We start from the raw sequence: 22,902 nt of genomic DNA on the forward strand, positions 1-22,902 counted from the left end.
TGCCAGGATTTTTTGAGCTTTTTGCCCACATGCATTAACCTGAATTCCCTAGTCTGGGTAAGGCAGGGAAGTAGCAATGAGAGAAGCAGCTTTTTTCAGTGTCCAGTCTGGCCAGAGACATGTGCTCAAAAGTTGCTCCGTGGCCAGTCACCCTGAGCTATGCCCCACAGCACAAGCTGAACCACTGGATCTGCAGTGCTGGACTATTAAATGGCCTGTCTTTGGGTAGCTAGTCTGCACTGATCCTGCTCCCTGAAGTGTGAGGCAAGGGGTGAAAAGGTTTTTTCTAACACTGTTTGTGGTTACAGCTCCCAAAGCACTGTCATCTCTAGAACCCATGTGGAAATACCCTGATGAATTTCATGTATTTCTCCAGTGAGCACTTCCTTTTGCAAGGGAGAAGGGTAATCAGACCTATTTCCATTGCCTAGCACATGCAATTCCTTTCTGTTGACTGTCTAGGTTCCCAGCCTGGAGATGGAAGCTGAACATGCTTCACTGCATTTTCCCTTGTTTGCCCTTATTATATGTCTGAATTGGGGTCTATCTGATGTGCAACTTCCACTGGGGAGACTGAGGCTTTCTCTGGATCTCAGCTTCACACCCTCAACTCAAGAGCAGGTAAGGGCTCATGATTCCTCCCTTCCCTAGAGTTCAGATTTTTGATTCATGTGCTTTGAGGGTCTGGTTACATGCCACTTGGAGACAAGCCTGAATGGGCTCTGCCTGACCACCAAAGGAGCCCAGAAAGGCCTCTCCTGGAGCTACAGAGATCCCAATATTTTCTGCTTTTCAGCATGCTTGCTCAGAGTTCCCCATTGCTTGATGCAGACTTTCCAGTATATGACCTGTTTTAGGCTTCAGAAAAAAATTCCAGGGGAAAAATGTGTTTTCTATTTGTGAAGAAACATGGAGCTGTCATCTGCTGAGGTGGTACCAGAGAGAAAAACTGATAAAGTAATGTTTCAGAGATTATTTTAAGAAAGGATAAAATTGTTTCACTTACAAATTGGCCAAAACTTAAAAACGGAGAAAGGTTAAAACACTCCTTAGAAGTGAAAACCTCACTAGATAGCCATGGCTTGTTATTTTTATCGGTTTGGCTGATGAACTGAAAGAAAAAAGAGCAGCTTTTCAACTAGTTTCACTATTGGCTTGATCTCATCCGGACAACGGATTTTGGACATCTGAGCATTGCCAGCAGCTCTTCCCTGAGCAGGTGACTTCAAGAGGGTCCCAAAGGTCCCATCATGGGGAGAGGGAAGATTCCTCCCACAGTTTCACCAATGTCCTTTCTGGCACTATGTTTCCTCCTGTGGCTCCAAAATCAGCCATACAGCCTTTCCCAGGGGACAATACCAGTGTGCCACAATATTTGTTTTGTGTCACCTTCTCACTGAGGAGTCTACAACTAGCAATAGCAGTGGGAGGCACTGTAGCAGCCTGCTTTCACTGTATGGGAGTAGGCCCATGATTTAATTCTAATTCCTCTTGTTGGTTTACATGCAATATTTAGAAGAAGATAGTACTGGAGATGGGCATGTGACAACCAGTAGAGATGCACGAGGGCAAGACTGAGTAGATGTTTCTCGTATAAGAGTAACTTCTATGAGCCGATCTATATAGGTAACTTGCAAGGCATCTGAAGTCGATTTAGCTCTAGATAGACTGGATGAAAGTTGTCGGATCAGAAGCTCTTGGAGGTGTAAGAGATGCGCGGGGTTTTCTGTGGATGAAAGAACAGAGAGAAAACTTGAGCTCTGCTTAGCAAGTAAACATAGTTTTGATTTTCCTAAAATCAAGGTAAAATGCAATGGTCACATCTAATGAGATTATATTGGAAGTTCCATCTGAACCTGGGAAAAAACTTCTTCACTGTGAGGGTGACTGAGCATTGGAACAGGTTGCCCAGAGAGGTAGCGGAGTCTCCTTCCCTGGAGATATTCAAAACCCATCTGGATGTGATCCTGGGCAATACGCTCTAGAGGACCCTGCTTGAGCAGGGAGGTTGGACTAGATGATCTCCAGAGGTCCCTTCCAACCTCAACCATTCTGTGATTCTGTGGTTGGTATTTTATGCTATTGACTAAGGTAATTGAGAAATCTGGACCCTAGTTCAATCATTCACCCTATGTTCATGCAAAAGTTCAAGTGTGAAGATACTAAAAACCTTCTTGAAAAAAAAGACATGTTAAGGAAGACTTTTTGCCCTAATAGGGAACTGCCCTAGTGTTTTAATAATCTTATAATCCTGGTTTTACATGTCTGCCTTTCTTCTTTTATATTTGTTTGTTATGTTTTCATTCTGCATCCACCTAACTGTCATTTCCATACACTTCATGTCACTAGCACAGGAATTTCCCATGTCTTATCTGTATGGCATTATTTTTTTATTTACTCGTTATACTACATGATTAACTTGTTAAGTAAAATTCTTTTAATCTGTTTCCATAAAAGCCTAATGTCTTTGGAGCAGGCTCATTAAACTCCTGTGGTTTCCCAGATGGTGCCTTTAGGCCAAAACCCACAAATCCTTGGCCATTTATCAGTAAATCACCTGTATCAGGTATCTTCAAAATTATTTCAGGTTTGAAGACTCAGGGCAGACTGATTAAAGACTGTTTGGGGAGATTTTTTTTTTTTTTTTTACATCTCTGTTACCACTGTTAAGAAAATTTTTACTGGGACATATTTTTGTTGGAAAACCTAGATTTCATAGAAAAATTTATTTTGGAAAGGACCAGGGCATTTGTACTCTAACCTGATTTACTGAAATCAATCTCTCTTTGGTAGGTGTAGCAGAGTGAGTGGGTATGTGTGAAAACATATATATTGTTATATTTTATTTGCAAAGTGTTCCTTGTCAGAATGATTCTTATCCTCACAAGCAGGGTTTTGTCAGGAAGTGAGAAACTCAGGTTCAAGTCCTAGTAGACTAAGCAGGTAGGAACTCCTGGGAGCATGTAATTCAGTTAAAGTGTTTGGCTGTCCCTGGGAAGGTTGCTCATCTTTTTCCACTTGGCACCTCCATCTGGTTCTTTCCAGTCTGCCTAGCTTAGGGCAAGTAAAATGAAATTTGTCTTTTTTCATACAGCAGCTCTGAAAACTGGCAACCAGCAGCCCTCTGACCCCCCTGGCCAATGCTCTAACCGCATGGGAGGCTGCTCCTTTGCTCATGCTGAGCTATCGTGGACACCCTGCACTGGGAATTGTGGAAGTCTGCCTGGAGCTCTCTTCCCTGCCATTCACTATTTGCTGTTTCAGGGTATTTATCTGATGTTCTTTGCTCTAATATTTAAACATCCCACAGTATTACAACTCATCAGTCATTCTGCCTGGGGGCTCACGCTACCTTATGCAAAAGATGCATTTCCTCATGAGTGAATATGAAAACGCAAGAGCAAAGAGCATCCCTTTAGCTCTTAAAAACATCCAGAAAAATACAACAGCAATTTTTGTTTTTTATTTTTTAAAGTGCCTATTGACTAGAAAATCTGCCCAAACCAACATACGTTTTGATCAAACCTGCTCCTCTTCGTGTTCTGTGACACACTCTTCTGGGAATACCTTTATTTTATGATGCTTATCACACAATGAATAATGCTGGGTTGGAAAGTGATATGGAAGATGAGCACCATTTGAAAGGCTGGGAGCATGTCTCTTGATGCTGCAGGGCATGGCTTTCCGGGGTTTTCCTTATGCAATGTGTCACGCTTCATGATAAAGGACTGGAAAAAGGAGGCAAGAGCTCACACTGAAAAATGCACTAACACCTCAGCTTATTAGAAAAGACATGTACTGCATATACAGGAATCCCGCGACAGATAAGAATAGTATTGACAGAGTGACAGTACATGTCTCAGAGATATGATGCCAAAAACTGTAATGAAGTTTCAGTCATTTCCAGATCACTTCATTTTAATCAAAAGTGGGAAATTAGGGTTTTGAGATCTCCAGATTTCAAAGACCTCTAGTTCAAACAGAGCAGCTGCATCTGTGTGCCAATTTGAAGAAAAAGCTGCACGCAAACACTTCCCATCAGAGCAAGAGTCTGCAGACACAGCCTAGGCTTTTGTCTTAGCCTATTGGTAACATTTGTTTTTCAGTGTTCAGATTTGGCTGCATCTGCCCATTTCCAAGGCACATCTTACTCAGCCACGACTACTACATTTCATGATATGGTCTTGTTCCCTGCTAGTGGAACTTGATTAGTAATTGACCGAGTGGGAAGAGAGGGGTGGGAAAGTGATAAAGTCACACTTTCAAGAATAAAGGCGGTCAATGGCAAACATGAATCCCTTTACCATTATGCATCTCCTATTTCTAAGTATCTCACAGTCTGTTCTAAGGAGGATTCCCGTGCCACATGTGTCCAGATGTGAGCAGTAGATAGCTAGAGGTAAAGAGTGAGTGAATGAATGAATGAATACTTGTATTACAGAATCCCTCAGATCAGCCTAACAGTTACAGTCCATGGGTGCCTCTTCTCCAAGCTGGCTTTGACTGGCTCTGCTTTTGCTTACAAGATTAGGCTCTTCAGGGAAGTTTATAAATCCCTGTTGTGTTCATTGCTTCCTTTACAAACTCCAGGGTGCTATAAACGGCAGCTGTTTGGATACTACTCTTTCCAGGACTTGGAACTTTGTTGCCACTTTTATCATCCCTGAAATGTTGAATTTTTATTCCAGTAGTCCATGACCACTGACACTAATAATAAATAAAGGCATGGATATTAATTGCGTATTAACGGATTTCTCCTTCTCTTACACATTTGTTGTCTATTGACACCAGCCCATGGCAGCATTAGCTTTAGCTTCATGGACTAGCTAAAAATGGCAGACTGATCTGCCACGTTGGACAGCCTGGAATACTCTTAGCAAGCTAGCTCTGCTGTTTGCAGATGTTGAAGCAATTTGTGTGTTGAAGCAATTCACTGAAGAGAAGGTTGAAATATGAATGTCTAAAAAGGACTTATTTTTTACCTCGTCACCAGGGGGTTAGGATTAAATAGTTGCTGTTGTCTTGATTGCTTGCAGATGACATTGTTGATCATTAATGCAAGTGTGGACGACTCATTTGGCATGCTAACGTGGATGCAAATCTATCTTCATTCAAGGATGTCTGAAAAGCAGTTGGATTCCCTGGCAATTATTTCAATTGAAAAGATAATTGCTGACCAGGCTACCAACAATTTGTCAATGCTAACACCGTTGTTGCCATAAATGGTGTAGGCTTAAAAGTAAAATAAAATCTCCTTTATACTCCTTTAATTGTTTAGATCTCGTGAAGTTACATGATTTGATTATATTCAGTCAGGTAGATTATATGTAGTTTCACTAGGATGTTGTACATGTATGATAACATGTTAAATATCATGGGCGTTTTTAGCCACAGCAGAAAATATTTAAATAATTGTTTTATTAAGACTGCATGGTCATGTGATTTCCAGCCTTTTCTTCAAACAGCTCAGTGTTCAGCCCTCTCAGCTTCTCTTCCTGGGTTCCTAAATCCTTTGCCAACAGTAGATTTTCTCCTAAGGGAATGACCTGGCTGAAAACTAACCCCTCAAAAAAAGGCGGCTTCAGGCAGGGCAGGTCCCACACTGGTGGTGGGAGCCCGGGGCCAGGAGCCAGGGCAGCTCTCAGCACAGCAGGCTGGGACCCAGCTGCAGTACGGGGCTGTTAAGGACCCTGTTCCTCCAGGGGAACCTGTTACTATGGCTGCCCTCTGTGAGTCTCTGCCCAAGCTCCATTTTGGGGTGCAGTTCCCCCTCCCTCAGGTGCTGGTACCCCCTTAGTGACAAGCACATTATTTTTGAAGTGAATAAACTGCCGTGCCACTGCCGCCACATATGGAGGGAAGGTTTTGCTCTTGTGAACCTTCTCAGTGCCACCAGCCCTCCCTCCCCAGCTCCTGTTTCAAGCCCTGATCCCAAATCAGGTGGAAAGAGACAACAAATCTCCACCCCTCTGGCTTGGGCTGGGGTTAGGTAGTGCAGCAGTGATGGAGAAACGCAATGGAGCATTTGTTTTTTGGGACTGGGAACTTTTTTCAGGAGTGGGAATTAGATTTACAGTGACCTCCTACAGTTGGGCTGATCTATTAATTCATGCAGCTGCAGCAGAGACAAGTGATCGTTAAAAGCTTGTTCAGACCGTAGGCAGCAAGCAAGCAGTACAGCAACCGATGGGACTCCTCCTGCTCTCAGTGTTTGAGATAAGCACTCTAATCCTTGCACTGTGTGGTTAGCATTTCTGTCTTATATTTTCTTGCCTGGTTAACCAGCTTGGCAGGTTTTGCCAATCTCTCCAGTTGTTCTGGAAAGCAAGCGATCAGATCAGAAGAGGGGTGGATTTGATTCTCCTTCTAGAGCCATTTTTTATGGGCTACAGATGACTTATCTGTCAAAATGTCCCCACATATTGTGGCTCTTTCCTTTCGCACCTTAGATAAAGAGAGCTATAGAAGAAGCTTCTCCTCTGTCGCTCCCACAGAAACTGTGCCTGGGCTTTTGGGACACTGTCTGAGCTGTTGTCTTTTACTGGTCAGAGCCAGTAAGATATTAGAGCCAATATGAGAGCCATTGGTGGTGTACAGGACCCTGAAAAACATGTATGATACTCCCCTCCCCCACAATGCTCTGCTAGCCTCAGCTTTTTTTCAGCACCAGGGTTTCCTGAGTAAGATGCGGTTTCAGAGAGTTAGTGATCTCTTGCATAAACACAGCCGGTTTCCCAAAGACAGTGTGCAATGGAAACAGCATTTGAACCTAGATCTTTGTCTGGTTCTTGACCTCCACCCACTTGTCCATAACAACCCCTCCCACCAACGTTATTTTCAGGTTTGGATTTCAAACTTCTCCTGCTCACAAATTTCTCTGACCTTCCCGGTCCTTGCCTCACTTCCCTGCACGGTATCGTTGATGACTAACATATTATCACCTCCTCTGCTTCTGGAACCACAGACATCCTCAAGAAGACAGGCCCTTCATACACACTGTGAAATCATAAAAGTATAGGCACCTGTTTAGAATGGACCTTGAGAGAGAGCATCTAATCCATCTCTTAGGCCTGGAGCAGGATCCCATCTACTTAAATCATCCCCGACAAGCATTTGTCTAGCCTGTTCTTCCAAGCCAGCCAGGATGGAGGATTCACACCTTCCCTAGGGAATCAGCTCTAGTGCTTCACTGCTGTCAGTGTTAGAAACTTCCCCCAATGCCTAACCTAAGTGACATCTTGTCCTGCCTTCTAGATTACTTTACTTTTTTTGGGAGATATATGGGGATATGACTGGCTGTCCCCAGAGTACCTTCATTATTTCCATCTCCCCTCATAAGTCATATTTTCCAGGCCTTTTATTGCTGCAGATCATGGCTGCTCCTTGCTGCACTTGGTTTCATCTCTAAAAACACACATAAAAAGGCTGCATTTCACACCCTCCCTGCATGAGAGATGGGAAATGGGTGAGTTCAATGTAATTCAGTGGGGCTAGTGCAGTCATGTCATTCAGGGAAAATTCCCCAGGCGATTCAGTAATCATCTTAAGTGAATGGCTATGAAATTAAAATCACAAGAGACAGCCACATCCACCCATCTCCCTATCTGTATCTGCAGTCCCACATGTAGTTAAATAGCAGGAACATGTTGATTTGAGGACCCCAGCCTGCCTGGAGACAGGTTTTTATTCAGTCTGAAGTTAAGTCCAATGAGAAATGTAATTTAATCCTAGACTGGCTGCCGCTAGAAATTTGACTTCTTTACAACATATTGTTTGTGACACCAGATCCTTGCTGAGCTGACAAGCAAATTCAAAGTGAGCGTACTCTTTTCTCTTGTCCTCTTGCGATGTCAGCTTTATGGCCACTGGGGTAACCTATCTTTTATCCGTTCTAATTGCACTAATTTCCATTATGATAATACCCTGGGCTTAGCTGACAAGAGGCCCCACTGGACTATTTATTGTATTTGGATATGGCAGGAAAACACTTCTCCTCTGAAGAGGCTGGGCCCAAATGGGAGAAGGAGACAGCGAGGTGGAGAAAAAGAAATAGTAAATCAAAGCAAAAGAATGAGCAGAAACATCAGAGAGATCTGAGATTTTTCCCTACAGATTTGCAGGAAATCTTTGGTAGAGCCAGGAGTAGCACTTAGTTCATTTGCACATCACTTGGAAACCTCAGCAGTAAAACCATCTTTGCTTGTCATTGGACATCTAACCCTACCACGTTCAAGGTGAGACTCCTTCCACAGCAGACTAGATTTCTTGCTTAAAAATCCTGCAAAATCCCCATAAATCAACTAGCTGTGTCCTCCTCTCTGCTGCAGATCAAGGTCTATAGAGGATGTCTCCAGGGTAGGGAATAATTACTGTGAGGCAGCACATGCTGATAAAACCTGCAAATGGAGCAGGCAACCCTTGGGCAAATGGTAAGTTGGTCACTGCTTCTTGGCATTAGCTCATCACGAGATCTCGAGGCTTGGAAAACCTGTTCTAACAATACCTAACCTGTGACCAGGCTATCTCACAGCCACGTCAATGGTTTCTCTCTGCTGGCTGGTTTGATTTAGAGCCCAGCAGAATGAGAGGAGAATTTCTTATTAGTTTCCAAGTGTTTAATGTCAAAACCTGCTTCCTGGAGTACCCGCTTTGCAGCTCTGATACATTCATCTCCAGGAACCCTTGACTCAGCCTGCTCCAAGGTGCTTGTTGGCAGTCATTTTGCAAAGAGAAGCTGCATGCCAGCTTGGAGAGGAAGTTCATTGCATTGCTGCCTTACTCTGGGGTATGAGAGCTCCTGACTGCTTAATGGGGAGGGAGATGGGATGCCAGCCAGCAAAAACTCAGCCATGAGGAAAATTCCAGGCTGGCCCTTGCTACACTTGGCCTCTTTGGGCTTAATGGTGAGAGTTCAACAAGGCTGTTCAAATGGTTTCTTCTCAGGCATTCATATGTATGGCAGAGGCAGAATGTTGTTCAAACAAAGTCTGCCCTGGAGACATACCTGAAGGACCCCAAGCAAGCCAGTCTTTTCCTACAGCCTGCATACTCTAAACTGGGGAAAGATCTGCAGCATTCCTCATGTAAAGGAAAAGGAAGACATTTTTCATCAAAGAAAAAAATAAACACCAGTGCTAGCATGCTCTTGCATCTGTATTCTTGAGAGCATGTCTCCAAATTCCACTTCCTCAAAGAGCAGCTTTCTCTAAATAATACAGGCGTACCCATTTCCTCCAGTTTATAAAAGCCCTTGTGACAGGCAGTGCTGTGTTCAGCAAGAGTTGATGGCTTCTTGTCCTTTCATCCCATCAGCATGAAAGTGTCTCTTGGCCTCAGCCTCTTCCTGGCTGTCCTAGACTCAGGTAAGTTTTCTATTAGGATCTGCGGGGCGGTGAGATGTGGAACGGGCCTGGGAACTGTTATTCCGTGCCTGGGGCTGTTCCTGCCATCTGAGCCACAGGCAAATCCCTTATTCTGGGGGATTTGCCTTTTATGGGGGTGAATGGTGGATCAGGGTGGAGTAGGGGTTCTTTGGTGCTATGATCCAGCTTGCAGATGAAGATGTAGGTGTCTACATGAGCTCCCACAGCAGTCACTAACATTCTAGTCAAGGCAGTCATAGGAGTCTAGAGAGTGATTCCAATCGCTCTTAGACAGATAGACCTTTAGTTGGCTGAATCAGTCTCTAGCCACCACTGATATAAACTCAGGAGCTCAATTAATTTGCTCGTGCCTTGTGTCTTGTGACATTTTATGCATTATTTATTATCTCACCTGCCCTCCAGTGCTGCTCTAGAAGACCACTGCCTCTCAGAGGTTCTGTGTCATGACTGCCACCCCATGCAGGTCTCACAGCTACTGCAAGGTATCTTTGATGGTACCTGTGATTAGGAAATTGACATGTGCTCAATCTGCATGGTGAACCCTTGGGTGCAGATGAGCGTGTGTGTCAGGGAAGATGAGCTGTTTGGCTTCTCTCCGTAAACTCTTTATTCCTCTCTAAATGCCTCCTGATGGTTGGCTGATATTCTGGTTCTGCTTAAGATACTCTCGTCCTGAAATAGCAGGCAGTCAATAAAGTGGGTTCCTCTAATGTCTAAGAAGAGCTATACCATTCACAATTTGTACATAGCATAGTCAAGACCTACTGGCAGCCTCTTGATCCCTAGCCTCTTGGCTGCCCTGGTCACTGCAAAGAGAGGATTTGGGGGCTGCAAATCCAGGATATGCCTGAATGCCTGCCAGGGCAGAGGGGATTTGAAGCCTATTTCTTTAGCATCCCCAGCAAAACCAACCAAGCAACATCCTATAAGAGACAAGTCAAACTGGCTTTAAAATGTAAAACTATCTTGACAAGGCTTCCTCTCATGTCTCCAAACTGAAATTAGAATTAAAAACAAAAGAAAACTATTCCCCCCCCCCAAATTGAACAATGAAACAGGAAAAATAAGGGAAGTGAAACTTGAAAAGTGCTAATCAGATGCTGAAGCAAAATGTAGATAAAAGGGGAAGTGAAATCTCCTGTGGCTGCTACCCAAGAACATGTCCTACTTCGTTCCTCAGGGACCACTCTTCAGTGTGAGGTTTGTCACAGCATAGCAAAAAGCTTCTCTTGCCCACTGAAAAACTGTAGTGGTGATGAAGATTCCTGTGGCACCATTCTGCATGAGACCACAATAGGTAGGTGAGAAGATCATTCTGGCTGTTTACAAATGCAGCTTTCAGAGAAGGGTAGGGGGATGGGTCTCTCTCTCCATCTCTGCCATATGGTAAGTCCTCAGATGAGTTGTTCATTTTTATTTTCACTCAGTGAGGATGCAGAGATTGCCCTGGAATGGGAAAAGGACAATATTTCTTCATCTTGAGGAGCAGAAACCTACCTGGAGGGCTTAGTTCTGAGCTGAAGAGGGGAGAGACCTAAACAGCATACTTGATGGTGAAGTTGGCTTTTAATTGGGGCTGAGCTGAGTAGCTGAGTCGAGGGATTGGACTGTTAGGGACACAAGGTTGCTGACATCTAGCACTGAGGGTAGGTTGACCATGGGTTGGAGACAGAAACTGGCCTGCATCTGAGTCCTTTCCCTGAACTGGGAAGGAGATCCCAGGTAGCCTGGTGGCACTACTGGCACTGAGCTAACAGCACATCCCCCCAGCAGTTGGCACACTAGCACTGGGTGCTGAGGTCATACACAGCTGCACTCTCTGCTGTGTTAGTGGCTTGGCCTTAGCCATCATCCAGATTCACTGTTGTGACCACTGGATTTTAGACTGGAAGTTGGCTCCTATTCTGTCAGGTTTCACGCTGCTAGCTCCAGTGTGTTTCTTCCCTCTGCTTGCACAAAGTGACCCTTCATCCTTCCAGTGCTGGAAGAGACTCAAGAGACTGCTTTTCAGTAATTGTTCTGCCACTCCTGTCAAGCCTTTTAAGTCTAGCTCATGGGAAAGACTAGATTTGCCTGTGTGAGGATGTCAGAGCTTGCAGCTGATGGATCTGTGTGCTTTGTGGACTGCACACAGGGAAGTGTGGGCTATGGGTCAGAGGCACATGGGTTGCCCCATAAGCTCTAAATTTGGAGCATTATAGCTAAGATAAATATCTGCAACACACTAGTTGACTGGGAACAATTGTACCTTCCTTCTCCCTTTAAACCTATTGTGGAGAGGGAGAAATTCCTCGTTAGTGTTTCAGATGTAGTAGCACCACCTTAGTTCCTGTGAGCTAACCTTACCAAGTTCCTCAGCACTGCCTTCAGGGTGGCTTTGCTATCTCCAAACCCCTGTCAGGATGTGGGGAAGGCCATATAGCAGGCAAAGGGACAGAGAAGTTCTTGCTATAGGAAATAATAGGAGGGGAAGGGAGTTATCTGGTGGTTAATGAGTCGGCACTGCTTTCTCCTTCATGATAGGTGGGATGACAATCTCTTCATTCATCAAGACCTGCCTGATGTCCAGTGTGTGCCATCTGGGCTCTGTCACCATGAACTATGGGAAAGTAAAAGGAAGAGCTGGCTGGGCCTGCTGCGTGGGTGATGCCTGTCGAACAGCATCTGTCTCAAGCAAGTTGCTTTTTTGCTTCTACCCTGTCACCTCATTATCTCTGCCTTCCCATTTCGAGGTATGGCTTTCTAGCCCAAGCCTCTGCCTTGGGGGTATTCAGCCCTGTCTTGCAAGAGAGATGACTTCATCGCAGATCCTGTATGCTTCTCGGGACAGGTCATGGACAGACTGAAATTCAGCATGGGCTTTTTGCTTGAAAGGGCTCTGCAAAATAGTCCTGTGAGTAGTTTCCCCTGCCATGGGAAGTTAAGTTGAAAGATAGCATCTCTGCTATGAAGAAAGGCTGAGAGAGCTGGGCCTGTTCAGCCTGGAGGAGAGAAGACTGAGAGGCGATCTCATCAATGTGTGCAAGTATCTGAAGGGAGGGCGTCGAGAGGGTGAGGCCAGTCTCTTCTCCGTGGTGCCCAGCAACAGCACAAGAGGCAACGGGCAGAAACTGAACCACAGGAAGTTCCGTCTGAACCTGAGGAAAAACTTCTTGACTGTGAGGGTGACTGAGCCCTGGCACACACTGCCCAGAGAGGAGGTGGAGTCTCCTTCGCTGGAGATATTCAAAACCCGTCTGGACGTGATCCTGGGCAATATGCTCTAGAGGACCCTGCCTGAGCAGGGAGGTTGGGCTAGATGAACTCCAGAGGTCCCTTCCAACCTCAACTGTTCTGTGTGATTCTGTGATAAACCATTTTGCACAAAGCAGGTTCTGGAAGGGAGTCTGCAGCACGGTTTTGCACAGAAAACTTTTTCTGTCTGTGGCCACATAGACTCTGTTATTCTTGCTGCTGGCAGAGAGGGTCTTTGCATGGGCGTTTAAAGAGGTCACGGGTGATGAGCCTCTGTACTTCCTCTCCTTCTTTATTAAAATCAATCTCTTTCTTCCCAGTGCCACCAGTGGACAACGTGCCCAATGGATTACAGTGTCCTGCCTGCTACAGCATTGACTCCTTCCAGTGTGGTAACGAAACCATAAATTGCACTGGATCTGAAACACAATGCATTGACCTTGCTGGGTTGATAAATCCTGGTAACTATCTTTTCTTTTGGACTATCCTCTTTTTGGTTAAATTGGTGAAACCAATCTAGGAGGAAGCATCACATAAAAATAAAAAAGGGCAAAAAAATTGAGAAGGAGAAACAGAGGAAGTGACACAAACCTGAAAGGGAACATATTTAAAGCTGATTAAAAAGAGCAGGGGTGCTTTTTTCTCCCTGCTTCCCTGCCATGCGCAGATAACTGCTGGAATTCCTCACAGCATTGGTATGGCAGAGGCCAGGAGCAAAACTGGACTCATGAAGCAATCTGATATGTGGAAATGTAATAAATCTGACCAAGACCATGAATGCCCTAGTTAAGGTGCATGAGGATGTGTCTGAATCTAAGCCAGCTGCTAACTTAGAGGAAGTTCAGGTGACACGTTCCTGGAGTACAGGGGATGCCTCCTAACACAGAGCCATCAGCTGTCTCATGAGGTGACACTGGCTGCTGTGGGCACAGGATATTATTTCTTTTAGTGGTGGTCCTTTGCCTAGAGATTCAGAGACAAGTCCCTCTTCACGAATGTGGCGGCTGAGCCTCTGGGGTCAGGGAACCTGAAAACCTTCCTAGTGAGGGGAACTCATCGTCTTTGACCAGCAGTGGTCAACATGAAATGCTCTCCTTCAGAAATCTTATTCTCCACTGTAGAGACTGTGGCTCGAGAGAGGAAAGTAGACAAGCTCCCCGCCTGCTTGGAAAAGCTAGCTCCCATTCCCTTTCTCCCCTGGGTAATAAACTTCTGCGTCTCAGGGCAGCCCCATCAGTGCTTCAGCAGGCAGAAAAAATTCTAAAGTCAAGGCCAGCAGCACCTGCTGTAAAAGCAGACTGAAAAAAGCCTTTGTATGTGGTTATGGACATAGTTTCTCTGGGATGATATTATTGTCAGGTGATAATATTAGGCCTTAAGATATTTGTTGTACATTTTGTACACCTTTTGTCCAAATTCTGAATTAAAAAGTGTTTTGCGGAGCCAACACAAGAGAAAACAATCATTTGCTTAGTCACCACAACGGAACAAGAGTGGTGCAAACTGCATGTTATTGAAGTAGAAAAGGTTCTTAACTTGTCTTGACTTGATTGATTGGCCACTGTAAATCGAGGAGATCTGTGCAGTGTGATGAGCCAAGCAGAGGAAGCAACTGTATAGAGGGAGCAATGGAAGATGAGGAACCAGTGAAATGCTCATATACATTTTTTGTACTCAAGATACAAATGTCCAACAAATATTCCAGACCTCTGAGCCTGTGTACAGGAGAAAACACGAGCAGTGTGAGCAAAAAAACAATGACAGTGAAAATATATGAATCCCGGGGAGTTATGAACCCAGGATCAAAGGGAAGAGTCACACTTGGCCTGTCTGACTTGCTGTGTGTCCCTAGCTGTCAGTAGTTAAGTAATTTAACTGTAAAACTGCTTGGAATTGTTGACCTATAAGAATTTTTCTCATAGGTCTTTAGTTTGGCACAGCAGGCCTAAGTAGATTACCGTTTTGAGTGGAAAAAACTCTAGGCTAATGAGGAACTCTGGGAGCACTGGAACAAGGGACCCAGGCTGGGTCTCAGGCCACTTATCTTTGACGCCCAAGATGTAGGCTAGATGTGAGCATCTTCATGTGGCTGCAGCGTTTTTAAGGTCCCTTTCTCAGGTAGATGTTCTGGTGTCTGGTAAGGGACAAGTTCAGGCTTCAGGCCCTCTCTCAGCAGATGCATGAATGAGCTTTCTCTGTCAGCTTGGCTAGATCCTGTGAGGCCTTAGAGCTTGGATTTACATGAGTAAACGTGTCAGTCGTTATCATGAATAGCCACATTTAGCCAAGTGAATACTGTCCTTTAATGTCTTTGCAGCTTCTCATCCCCTATGTCAAATTTGGCTGAAAGATGGTCATTTGGTTCAAAAGTCATGAGAGGGTCAGAGAGAGCAAGAGACAAATAAATTCATGCAATACCATCGCATAACTCATTTCTTTAGGAAGCTGTGCTAGATTTGAAGAGAAGACTCTACCTGAGAGAAAGAAAACAATTTAAAAGATTTTTGTTATCTTTACTCAGCAGAAAGCAGGAAAAGGCAAACCCAAGTTCCTTTGTATTTCAGGTCAACCAAGGTGACCTTCCTGCTTCTTCAAACTTATTTGGGGAGGGAACTGCAGGGGAATGGATTGGTGGATTTGTAGTCAACTGGATGCACAAAATGAACAGCGCTCAGGAAGAAAACATGAGCCTCAGTGACCAGGGAGGGAATAGCTATGGAGAATGGTTTCCCTCTTACATGGCATGTACTTCTTTTTCTGTGCAGGTGGACAGTCTATGAAAGTTGCCATGAAGGGCTGCACTACCATTTCTGAATGCAATGGTGCAGGAGAAGGGAAAAAACAACTGGCAATGATGGACATGAAAATAACGCAGTTCAAATGCAAGCCAGCCTCTCTTTTGGCCGGAATACATTCTGGGTTTCCCCCTCCAAAAGCCCTCTTTCTCCCTGTTCTGTCAGGATTAATCTTGGCTAAGGTATTTTTTCTGATGCTCTCTAGGACTGGAATAAGAAAAGCCCTTGTAAAATTCTGGCATTGGTTTGCAGAGAGTCCTGTTTGCCCTTGCTTCTTCTGCGTGGGGAGTCATTTTCAGACTAGCTCTTCTTCTCTTATTATTTTGCAGAATAAAGACAGTACTTACATGCCTTTTGTTTTCTGATTGATTTAATGTGATTTAAAGCTGCATAGATTTAATTGTGCACGTTCTCTGAGCGCTTTGTCCACATCAGGATCTGGGGAGACTGCATATGTTACCTCTATACTTCACAGGTGACAGGAACTCTCATGACAGCCTTAGAGTCTACATCCCCTATCTCAGTAAAAGTCCCCTGTATTTGGCTAGCCACTTTGCTAGGCTCTGGACAGGACCTGAGGTGAGTTCCTGAGAGGTTCAGTCTGGTTAGAGATGTAGTTCGCCCCCTCTTCCCTCCCTTTAATCCAAAGTGTCCATGGTAGGTCCTTCAGCTCAGAGGGCTGCTTGTGGCCTCCAAGCAGTCGTGAAGTAGTCTTCATTTTAGACAGCAGTCAGCGACTCTTTGCTACAAGCGAACTGCTCCTGGTAAGAGTCTTTCTCCTCTGGCCTTACCAGACACTCCTCTCCTGTTTTATCTCAGGTTTCAAGATTATCCAAAGGAACCACTTGCCTTAGGACGATTTGATTTCATAAAATAGGCAGTTTTCTATGGTGATAGACTGCTAGGAGCCCAAGTAATGGCAATTTGTAGCCCTATGCCTATTTCCATCCTATTGGCCAAGCAACATACATAACTGGCCTAGCATCCCCTCTCCTGCATGGATCATCCACCACCACCTGGCTGTTCCCCTTCAGCCACTGCCTGCCCTACTGGCTCTCCTCAAAGAGAGGTACACAAAGGCACACAAAGGCACTGAAGAAAAACAGCGCCTCTGGCAGCACCACAGTGCCTAGGAGGTAGTATGGGCTGGGGGCAGGAGGATAAAGCAGTAGAAGATCTGGGAGAGATCTGGAGGTACAGTGTAGGAGAGATGCTGGCCACCTTCGGCTTTGGCAGAAGGCTATCCATCTATCCCCAGATGATTGTAACCCACTAGGAAAGGGTAGCAAATTTTTGGAGGAGACTACAAGATTATTGAGCAAAGTTTATGTCCGTGTATGTCTATAGCAGTTCTAGCTTGCACTGCAAGCGTGTACTATTTTTGACAAGGAGTCACAGTGATCAAGCAATGCAATTTTATCTTTCAATCGAATACTGTGGCAGAAAGTGCTATGGAAAACTTTGGCTGTCTAAACCAAACCATAATGTATGGCAGTAGTGAAGTGATTACATCTTCTTCCCAAACATGCTGAAGCTCCTGTCTTTCAAATAATACCACCAATTAGTTGGGAGAGAATTTCACATTATCTATTATAACACAGGAGTGCGGGTATGAAAATGAAAATTAATTTTTGGGGTGGGGAATGTACTGATAATATAGATTTAATGTTGGGAAAAGAGTCTGGTTCGGCACAGGTAATTGTTTGCAGAGGCAGTGCAATTACAGTGTGGATGTTAGAGAGGAAATACAGCTCCCTCTTGATGGTGTAGAAATAAACTGATACTTGAGCGACCCACTCGTTCAGCATTTTTCCAGATCTGATAACAGCCTGGAATTAAAACAATTCTATATCTGTGCAAGTATATTATCCCTGAACACATCTCCTGCACGTTCATGCAGAACATTGCATTGCTGTCTGTGGCATCCCCCATGGCAGATCTCGAACCGCTTCAGTGGTTCAACCCTCCACTTTTGTTTGTTCCACCTTGACCTGTGATGTTATCAAGCTGGAAAAACTAAATGGGTTTGTTCAGCCTGGTCAAGGCTTGGGTGAGAAACCTCCAGAAAATCAAGGAGCTGGGGAGATATTTAGAGGAAGACAAAGAGGAAGGCGGCAGACAGGAAAGTTTCCGACAAAGGTTTGTGGCACAGAGAGGAAAAGCAACTCAATTTTGACTTCTAATTCATTCTTGTGGCAGAGAGAGCTGTTGCACTCTGTGGCTATATAAATGAGGGAGTGATGAGTGGAAGCAACTGTGCATTTGTGACTGGTACGTCAGTACTTGGTCCTCTTCCAGCATCCACATTTTTAAAGGCTATTAAAATGGAAAGCGTCAAGAAAAATGTCTTACAGTGAAAGTCTTCAGGATCATAAACTGGTGATCTGACGGAAAAGAGGATAGACAGGTGACTTGTTTACAGGCTGTAAACAAACTTATGTGGAAAAAGATAAGATCTTAAAGGGCTCTTTTATACATCAGAGTACAGCAGAAACCTGACAGACCCAAAGGTCTGTCACATCATTGCTGTACAGAGACTGCAACCACTAGAGCAAACCTCCAAAGGTGTCAAGGGGTCATGAGCTTTTGATATCTGCAAATTCAGCATGAAAGCCTTTCAGAAACAGATGCTTTAATTTTAGAAAGGTTATAGGCAGTACAGGCAGAGTCGGTAGATAGACCGAGGTACGCAGGAAGGTGATGGGCTGATGAGCCCTTCTGATCTTAAGTCCGGCTCCTGGAGAGGGAGATGAAGCTGGAGTGTGTTCTGATAAAAGTAAAACAAAAGATGTAAAAAAACCGGTGGCACTAATTTACAAGCACAAATCAAACAGTGGGATCTCAGTATCTTGAGCAAGGAGTGATGAATGAGCAATAGTTGCCTCTAAGTATCTCTAGGATGTGAACACCAGAGGAGGGGGCATCTCCAGCAGTTCCCTGCAAAATAGTCACTGTGGTGAATATAAGAAGCTCCATTGCTTGCAGAGTTTAATTGAGGATATGTGGCAGGGAGCAGCCCTAATTTCATAGGCATGTTGGGGAGGGGCAAGGAAAGATGTGGCCAAAACCCATCATAGTAAATGGAATGACTCCTGCTGATTTTAATGGGCTTTGAACCAGGCCTTAGACACCAGACTGGGTTGTTTCCATCTGCAGTTTCTTTTTATAATATATACAAACCCTACTCCCACACAGACACACACTTACAGACATGTAAATACCAGTTCCTCCCTTAGATCTTGCAGACACTTCAACTAACAGGCATGCAAGATACAGGCAGGCACCAGACGCACACAGCTCTGAATGGCTGGATGAGGCCTGCCTTACCCACAATACAGACCATGTCAAGGACAGCTTTGATCTCCGCTTTCACGTAGCAGAGAGGACACAGAGCATTGTGATCTCTCCCCACATGATGGAAAATTAGCAATGTCTGGCCATTCTCTCCCTCTTCTGAAATTTCAGTTCTTCCCTGAACAGTTGAGCCAACCAGAAAGCCTAGTGTCTGCTAGAAAAACTGCCAATGACCTGAGATAGAGAAATGGATGTGTCCAATGGGGTTTTTATAGAGTTAGGCAGAGAGAGGATCTGAGCTGTTCTTGGGGTGGACACAACCCTTAGCTGTAGAGGGTGGACAAGGAAGGTGTGGGGCAGGAATTACAGAAGCTGGGGAAAAGAAGCTGTATGCTGTGCAGCCATGCACCATGCGAGGCAGTTTTCAGATGCTAAAAACACCCTTAGTTCCTTCTTTCCAGCATATCTGGAGTTGGGAGCTGTCTTCCTTTCACTTCCTAGGAAGTGTTCCTGCCCCAGCACTTTCAAATCGGGAATTCATGACACTGGGAGCCAATGGATTTCTCTCTTTTCAGGCTGAAGCATGGACTGGGGTTGTATTTGCAAAGGAATGTGAAGTTATTGCTGTATTTCATTTACATCGAGACCATGGCTTTTAGGAAGAAGTTTGTCAAGCACCTGGGCCAGCAAGGCCAGTAAGTATTTTGGGAATTGCACTTCTTCAAAGACAAAACGAGGACAAACAGTGAATGAGCAAGGGATCTTTCTTAGAGTCAGCAAGACTGTGTGCTCTGCTGTGTATCAGAGACTAAAGAATTTTTCCTGCCTCTTATAGGAAAGGGCAGCAGACCCATACCCATCTGATCAAGTGTGGGCTTATGTAATGGGTTGGTGTCTCCATCTGAGCATGTCACCAATCTCCCATGGAAATCAAGTCAGTGTCGCCCGCTAAGATCAGCTCCTGCCTCTGGTTGGATGAATCATACCACAAGTCCTCATTTGTACTGAGTGGCCCATCACTGTCGCTGCCACTGACAGAGGCACCTCCACTGCAGACACACAATATTAGGGGAAGAGAAAGCCATCCCCAGCGTACTGTCTTCTCCATGGAGAAGATGTTTTACCATAAAGCTGTGGATCAAAGAGAGCAAAGGCCCCATAGTGCCTTGTGCTAAGGATTAGGATTTGTGTTCAAAGCTGTATAGCCTCATCTCCTAACTCCATGGCTACTTATACTGGATTGAACACCTAGTATTCCCAAGTTCCCACACATTTGCTCTTCTTTCTTCAACCAGGACATGATCTCTCGAATGTTGTCAAGAACAGCTCTTGGTCCCCATCCCTATTGATGCTATACGGAAGAAGTATCTCTCACTGCCTTTACATATCTTAACTGTGACAGAACATCTTGGCCAAACTCATGGGAGCTCTCGTGTGGATGAATGAATGAAAATAAAATTTGCTCCTGCACCTATCTTGGAGTAACTTGTCAAATCATCCAGCCCAAGCAGATAGACTTCTAAGACCTTTCTCTTACTGTGCCTTCTGGTAACTACAAAGCCAGTGGCAGCCCTGGGACCCTTCCTCCAACCAAGGACCCATCTTGTAGGGTCTGCTGGATCCAAAGCTGTTGAAGTAATTTGGGAAGAAGCTTTTCACTGCCTGTATGTCATGGCTGGCTGCAAGCTCAGATTTAGTGCAGGAGCTTGTTGGAGTTACAGGACCTGAGTCCTCTCTGGAGAGGTGGGAGCTTTAGTACAAAGTGTTGGAGGATGCTTACCTGTTTTACCTGTGTGAGGCTCAAGGTATGCTTAAGAGGTCAGGCTTTTAATATGTGGTTAAGCTTCCTTACAATATGTCTGTAAAAGGGTGACTTTAAGACCTTTTAATGGGTTCATTTGCCTTCTCCTCTTTCTTTATTGTATTGCTGAATCCACAGCTTACTACTCACATACAGTGACAGCAGTCTGACACACAGCGCTGATGACTAGAAGCTTTTGAGAAGTGTGACTCAGTCCCCTCACACTCCCAAGCACGAACGGTCTAAAACTGTAGATGTGGCTTGTTTTATCTGCCCTCTCATCTCAAACCCTTATGGCTCACTCAAGAGCTTTGTAGACATGAGTGTGGGAAACACTTTTTTTCCCCTAAACGGGAGCTGAGATGCTTAATATTCACATGTGGCAAAATGGGAGACATTCATTAAAGGATTATGAGATTCGTCAGATTATAGGAGCTGTCTATATTGCAAATTACACATCAGGATTTCTACAGAAGGACAGAGTAGTTGTAAGCTGTCAAAACTACTGGCAAGTACCATTTGCAGGGAATGGCCCTGGACCGAGAGTCCACTGTGCTTAGGGCACTAATGACCTGCAGGTAATATAAAAGCAATTTACTGCAGAAGTAGACCTGATCATTAATGAGAGTTCATTATATGTCCTTATTTCCTCCTTCTCTTCTTTTTTTTTTCCTCATCTTTCTTTTTTCTGAAAAGAAAAGGTGGCAGATTCTAGAAGGAGCTGGGAATATCATGGTGGTGGAGACTGGAGGGAGAAACTGTAGTAAAGCAGAAGGTATATGGATGTGTTCACTGTGTAGCAGCTGAATTTGTTTTGCAGTCCTCAGGTCTATTGGTCAAACAGTAGGAAGTCAAGCACAGGACTTCAATGTAAGCAGAAAATGCTATGAGCTAACTCTATGTCTAGTAGGTAGGGTCATCTTTGTAGCGAGCAATGCAGAAGATGAGTCACCTTGTCCTGAGGAAAGACAATAGTTTTTGATGCAATGGCTGACTGAGACGGGCTTTGCCTTGGATTTCTCTGGTGGCTTTAAGCAGCTGATGAGAAAAAGAGACAGAGAAACAGACTGATATGAAGCAGAGAGGGTGACAGCAGCAGACTGAATAGGAGAACTTACACCAAAGTGCATTTAAGTGATGACCAGATCTAAGTTGAGGTCTCCTGCCCAACAGACAGGAGAAGCAACAGAGCCAGGAGCAGAAATGAGTTTTAATAAGCTCTGATCTCTGTCTCACTATTAGAAAGTTCTTCCTCTGGGGCTGTTGGCTAGAATGTGTGACAGGGATGAGGGGATGTTCCAGGGATGAGGGAGTACTCCGGGGGGGGGAGGGGGAGGGAGGGAGCAGGTACACAGAGTAATCTCAAATCATGGTATATTGCTGTGCCTGGGAGGGACCTTGGAAACACAGGTAACACTTAGTTGATCAGTTGGAACCAGAGCACTGCTCTGGGTGTTAAGTGATCACTTCCTCACCAGTTATTTCAGTTCACACCTGTATGAGAGGAGCAAGAGTTCGTGCGAAAGATCAGTTTGGATAAATCAAGGGCTAAACTCTGACAGCAAGAGAAGTGTTGGGTGTGCATGTGCATGTGTGGGCACGTACTGGGAGCAGGTGATAAATTTGTTCAAGGTGATGATTACATAAGGACTAGCAGGAATGTTTTGGAGAGCTGCAGCTCTTACAGGCTATGCTGAGTTGACAAATTTTGCCTCCTGATGCTAAACAACTGTCTGAAGGCTGGCAGTTGATGTTACAGTAACAGTGGTCCTCTGCATTCCCAAACAGGCAAACTGCACAGGATAGACTTAGAAGGAGGGATCTGTGTAGAGTTCACCCATGTCTCTGCTCTGCAAGTGCCTGTTGACTACCAAGGAATCTTGGGTTTCTGACAGCTTCTCTCATAGCTTGTTTTCCCGCTCCTACACTAAAAACATTGTTATGGGCATCGAGGAACACACCATACACATATAGAGCCAGGAATTTATTGTTAGCTTATCTAGAATCTTAGCGATCTAATCAAGATGTACTAAGCACTTATTATTAGTCTAGCTGCAATGCTAACACTCAGAGCCAAATTACTACAGAAATGCCTAATTAATAAGAATACTCTTCAAATTGTTATAAAAGAAAAATTACTAATACCTAACCCTTTTCTCTGGTGCTGGGCTTTTCTTCCAACATTCCTCTGGGTCTTGCCGTTGATGACACCGGTCTCCTCAAGTAGATAGGTGGTGGCCAGTCACAGTGAGTCATCAATGTCCTATGTTGTTCTCAAGGAGAAGTACAGTGTTCATGGAGGAGGTCCCTTGTCCTCAAAGCTTAAGGTCTGCTTGGGGCTATTTTTATGTGTTTTCCCATCACAGTCTGCTTCTTTCTCAGTGGTTCCCAGATA

At 44.6% G+C, this 22,902-nt stretch overlaps 1 protein-coding gene across 1 annotated transcript; it reads left to right on the forward strand.

Annotated features, from left to right (window-relative positions):
* Positions 1-606: 606 nt before the first annotated feature.
* LOC104152008 (phospholipase A2 inhibitor NAI) lies at positions 607-20,169 on the forward strand. Its single transcript, XM_009687118.2, has 8 exons — positions 607-621; positions 9,313-9,362; positions 10,564-10,680; positions 11,907-12,056; positions 12,938-13,078; positions 15,383-15,594; positions 19,282-19,401; positions 20,002-20,169. Exons 2-7 carry the CDS (start codon positions 9,314-9,316, stop codon positions 19,363-19,365), a joined length of 753 nt encoding a protein of 250 aa, XP_009685413.2. The 5' UTR covers positions 607-621; position 9,313; the 3' UTR covers positions 19,366-19,401; positions 20,002-20,169.
* Positions 20,170-22,902: the final 2,733 nt, after the last annotated feature.

This window comes from Struthio camelus, chromosome Z (assembly GCF_040807025.1).
Source record: "Struthio camelus isolate bStrCam1 chromosome Z, bStrCam1.hap1, whole genome shotgun sequence".
Classification (NCBI taxonomy): domain Eukaryota; kingdom Metazoa; phylum Chordata; class Aves; order Struthioniformes; family Struthionidae; genus Struthio; species Struthio camelus.

Bases quoted from the DNA above. Each gene is read 5' to 3' on its own strand.
- LOC104152008 (XM_009687118.2), top strand. From the start codon at position 9,314: ATGAAAGTGTCTCTTGGCCTCAGCCTCTTCCTGGCTGTCCTAGACTCA. The intron at 10,681-11,906 runs GTAGGTGAGAAG...CCTTCATGATAG, and splicing joins TCTGCATGAGACCACAATAG to GTGGGATGACAATCTCTTCA. The intron at 12,057-12,937 runs GCAAGTTGCTTT...CTTTCTTCCCAG, and splicing joins TCGAACAGCATCTGTCTCAA to TGCCACCAGTGGACAACGTG.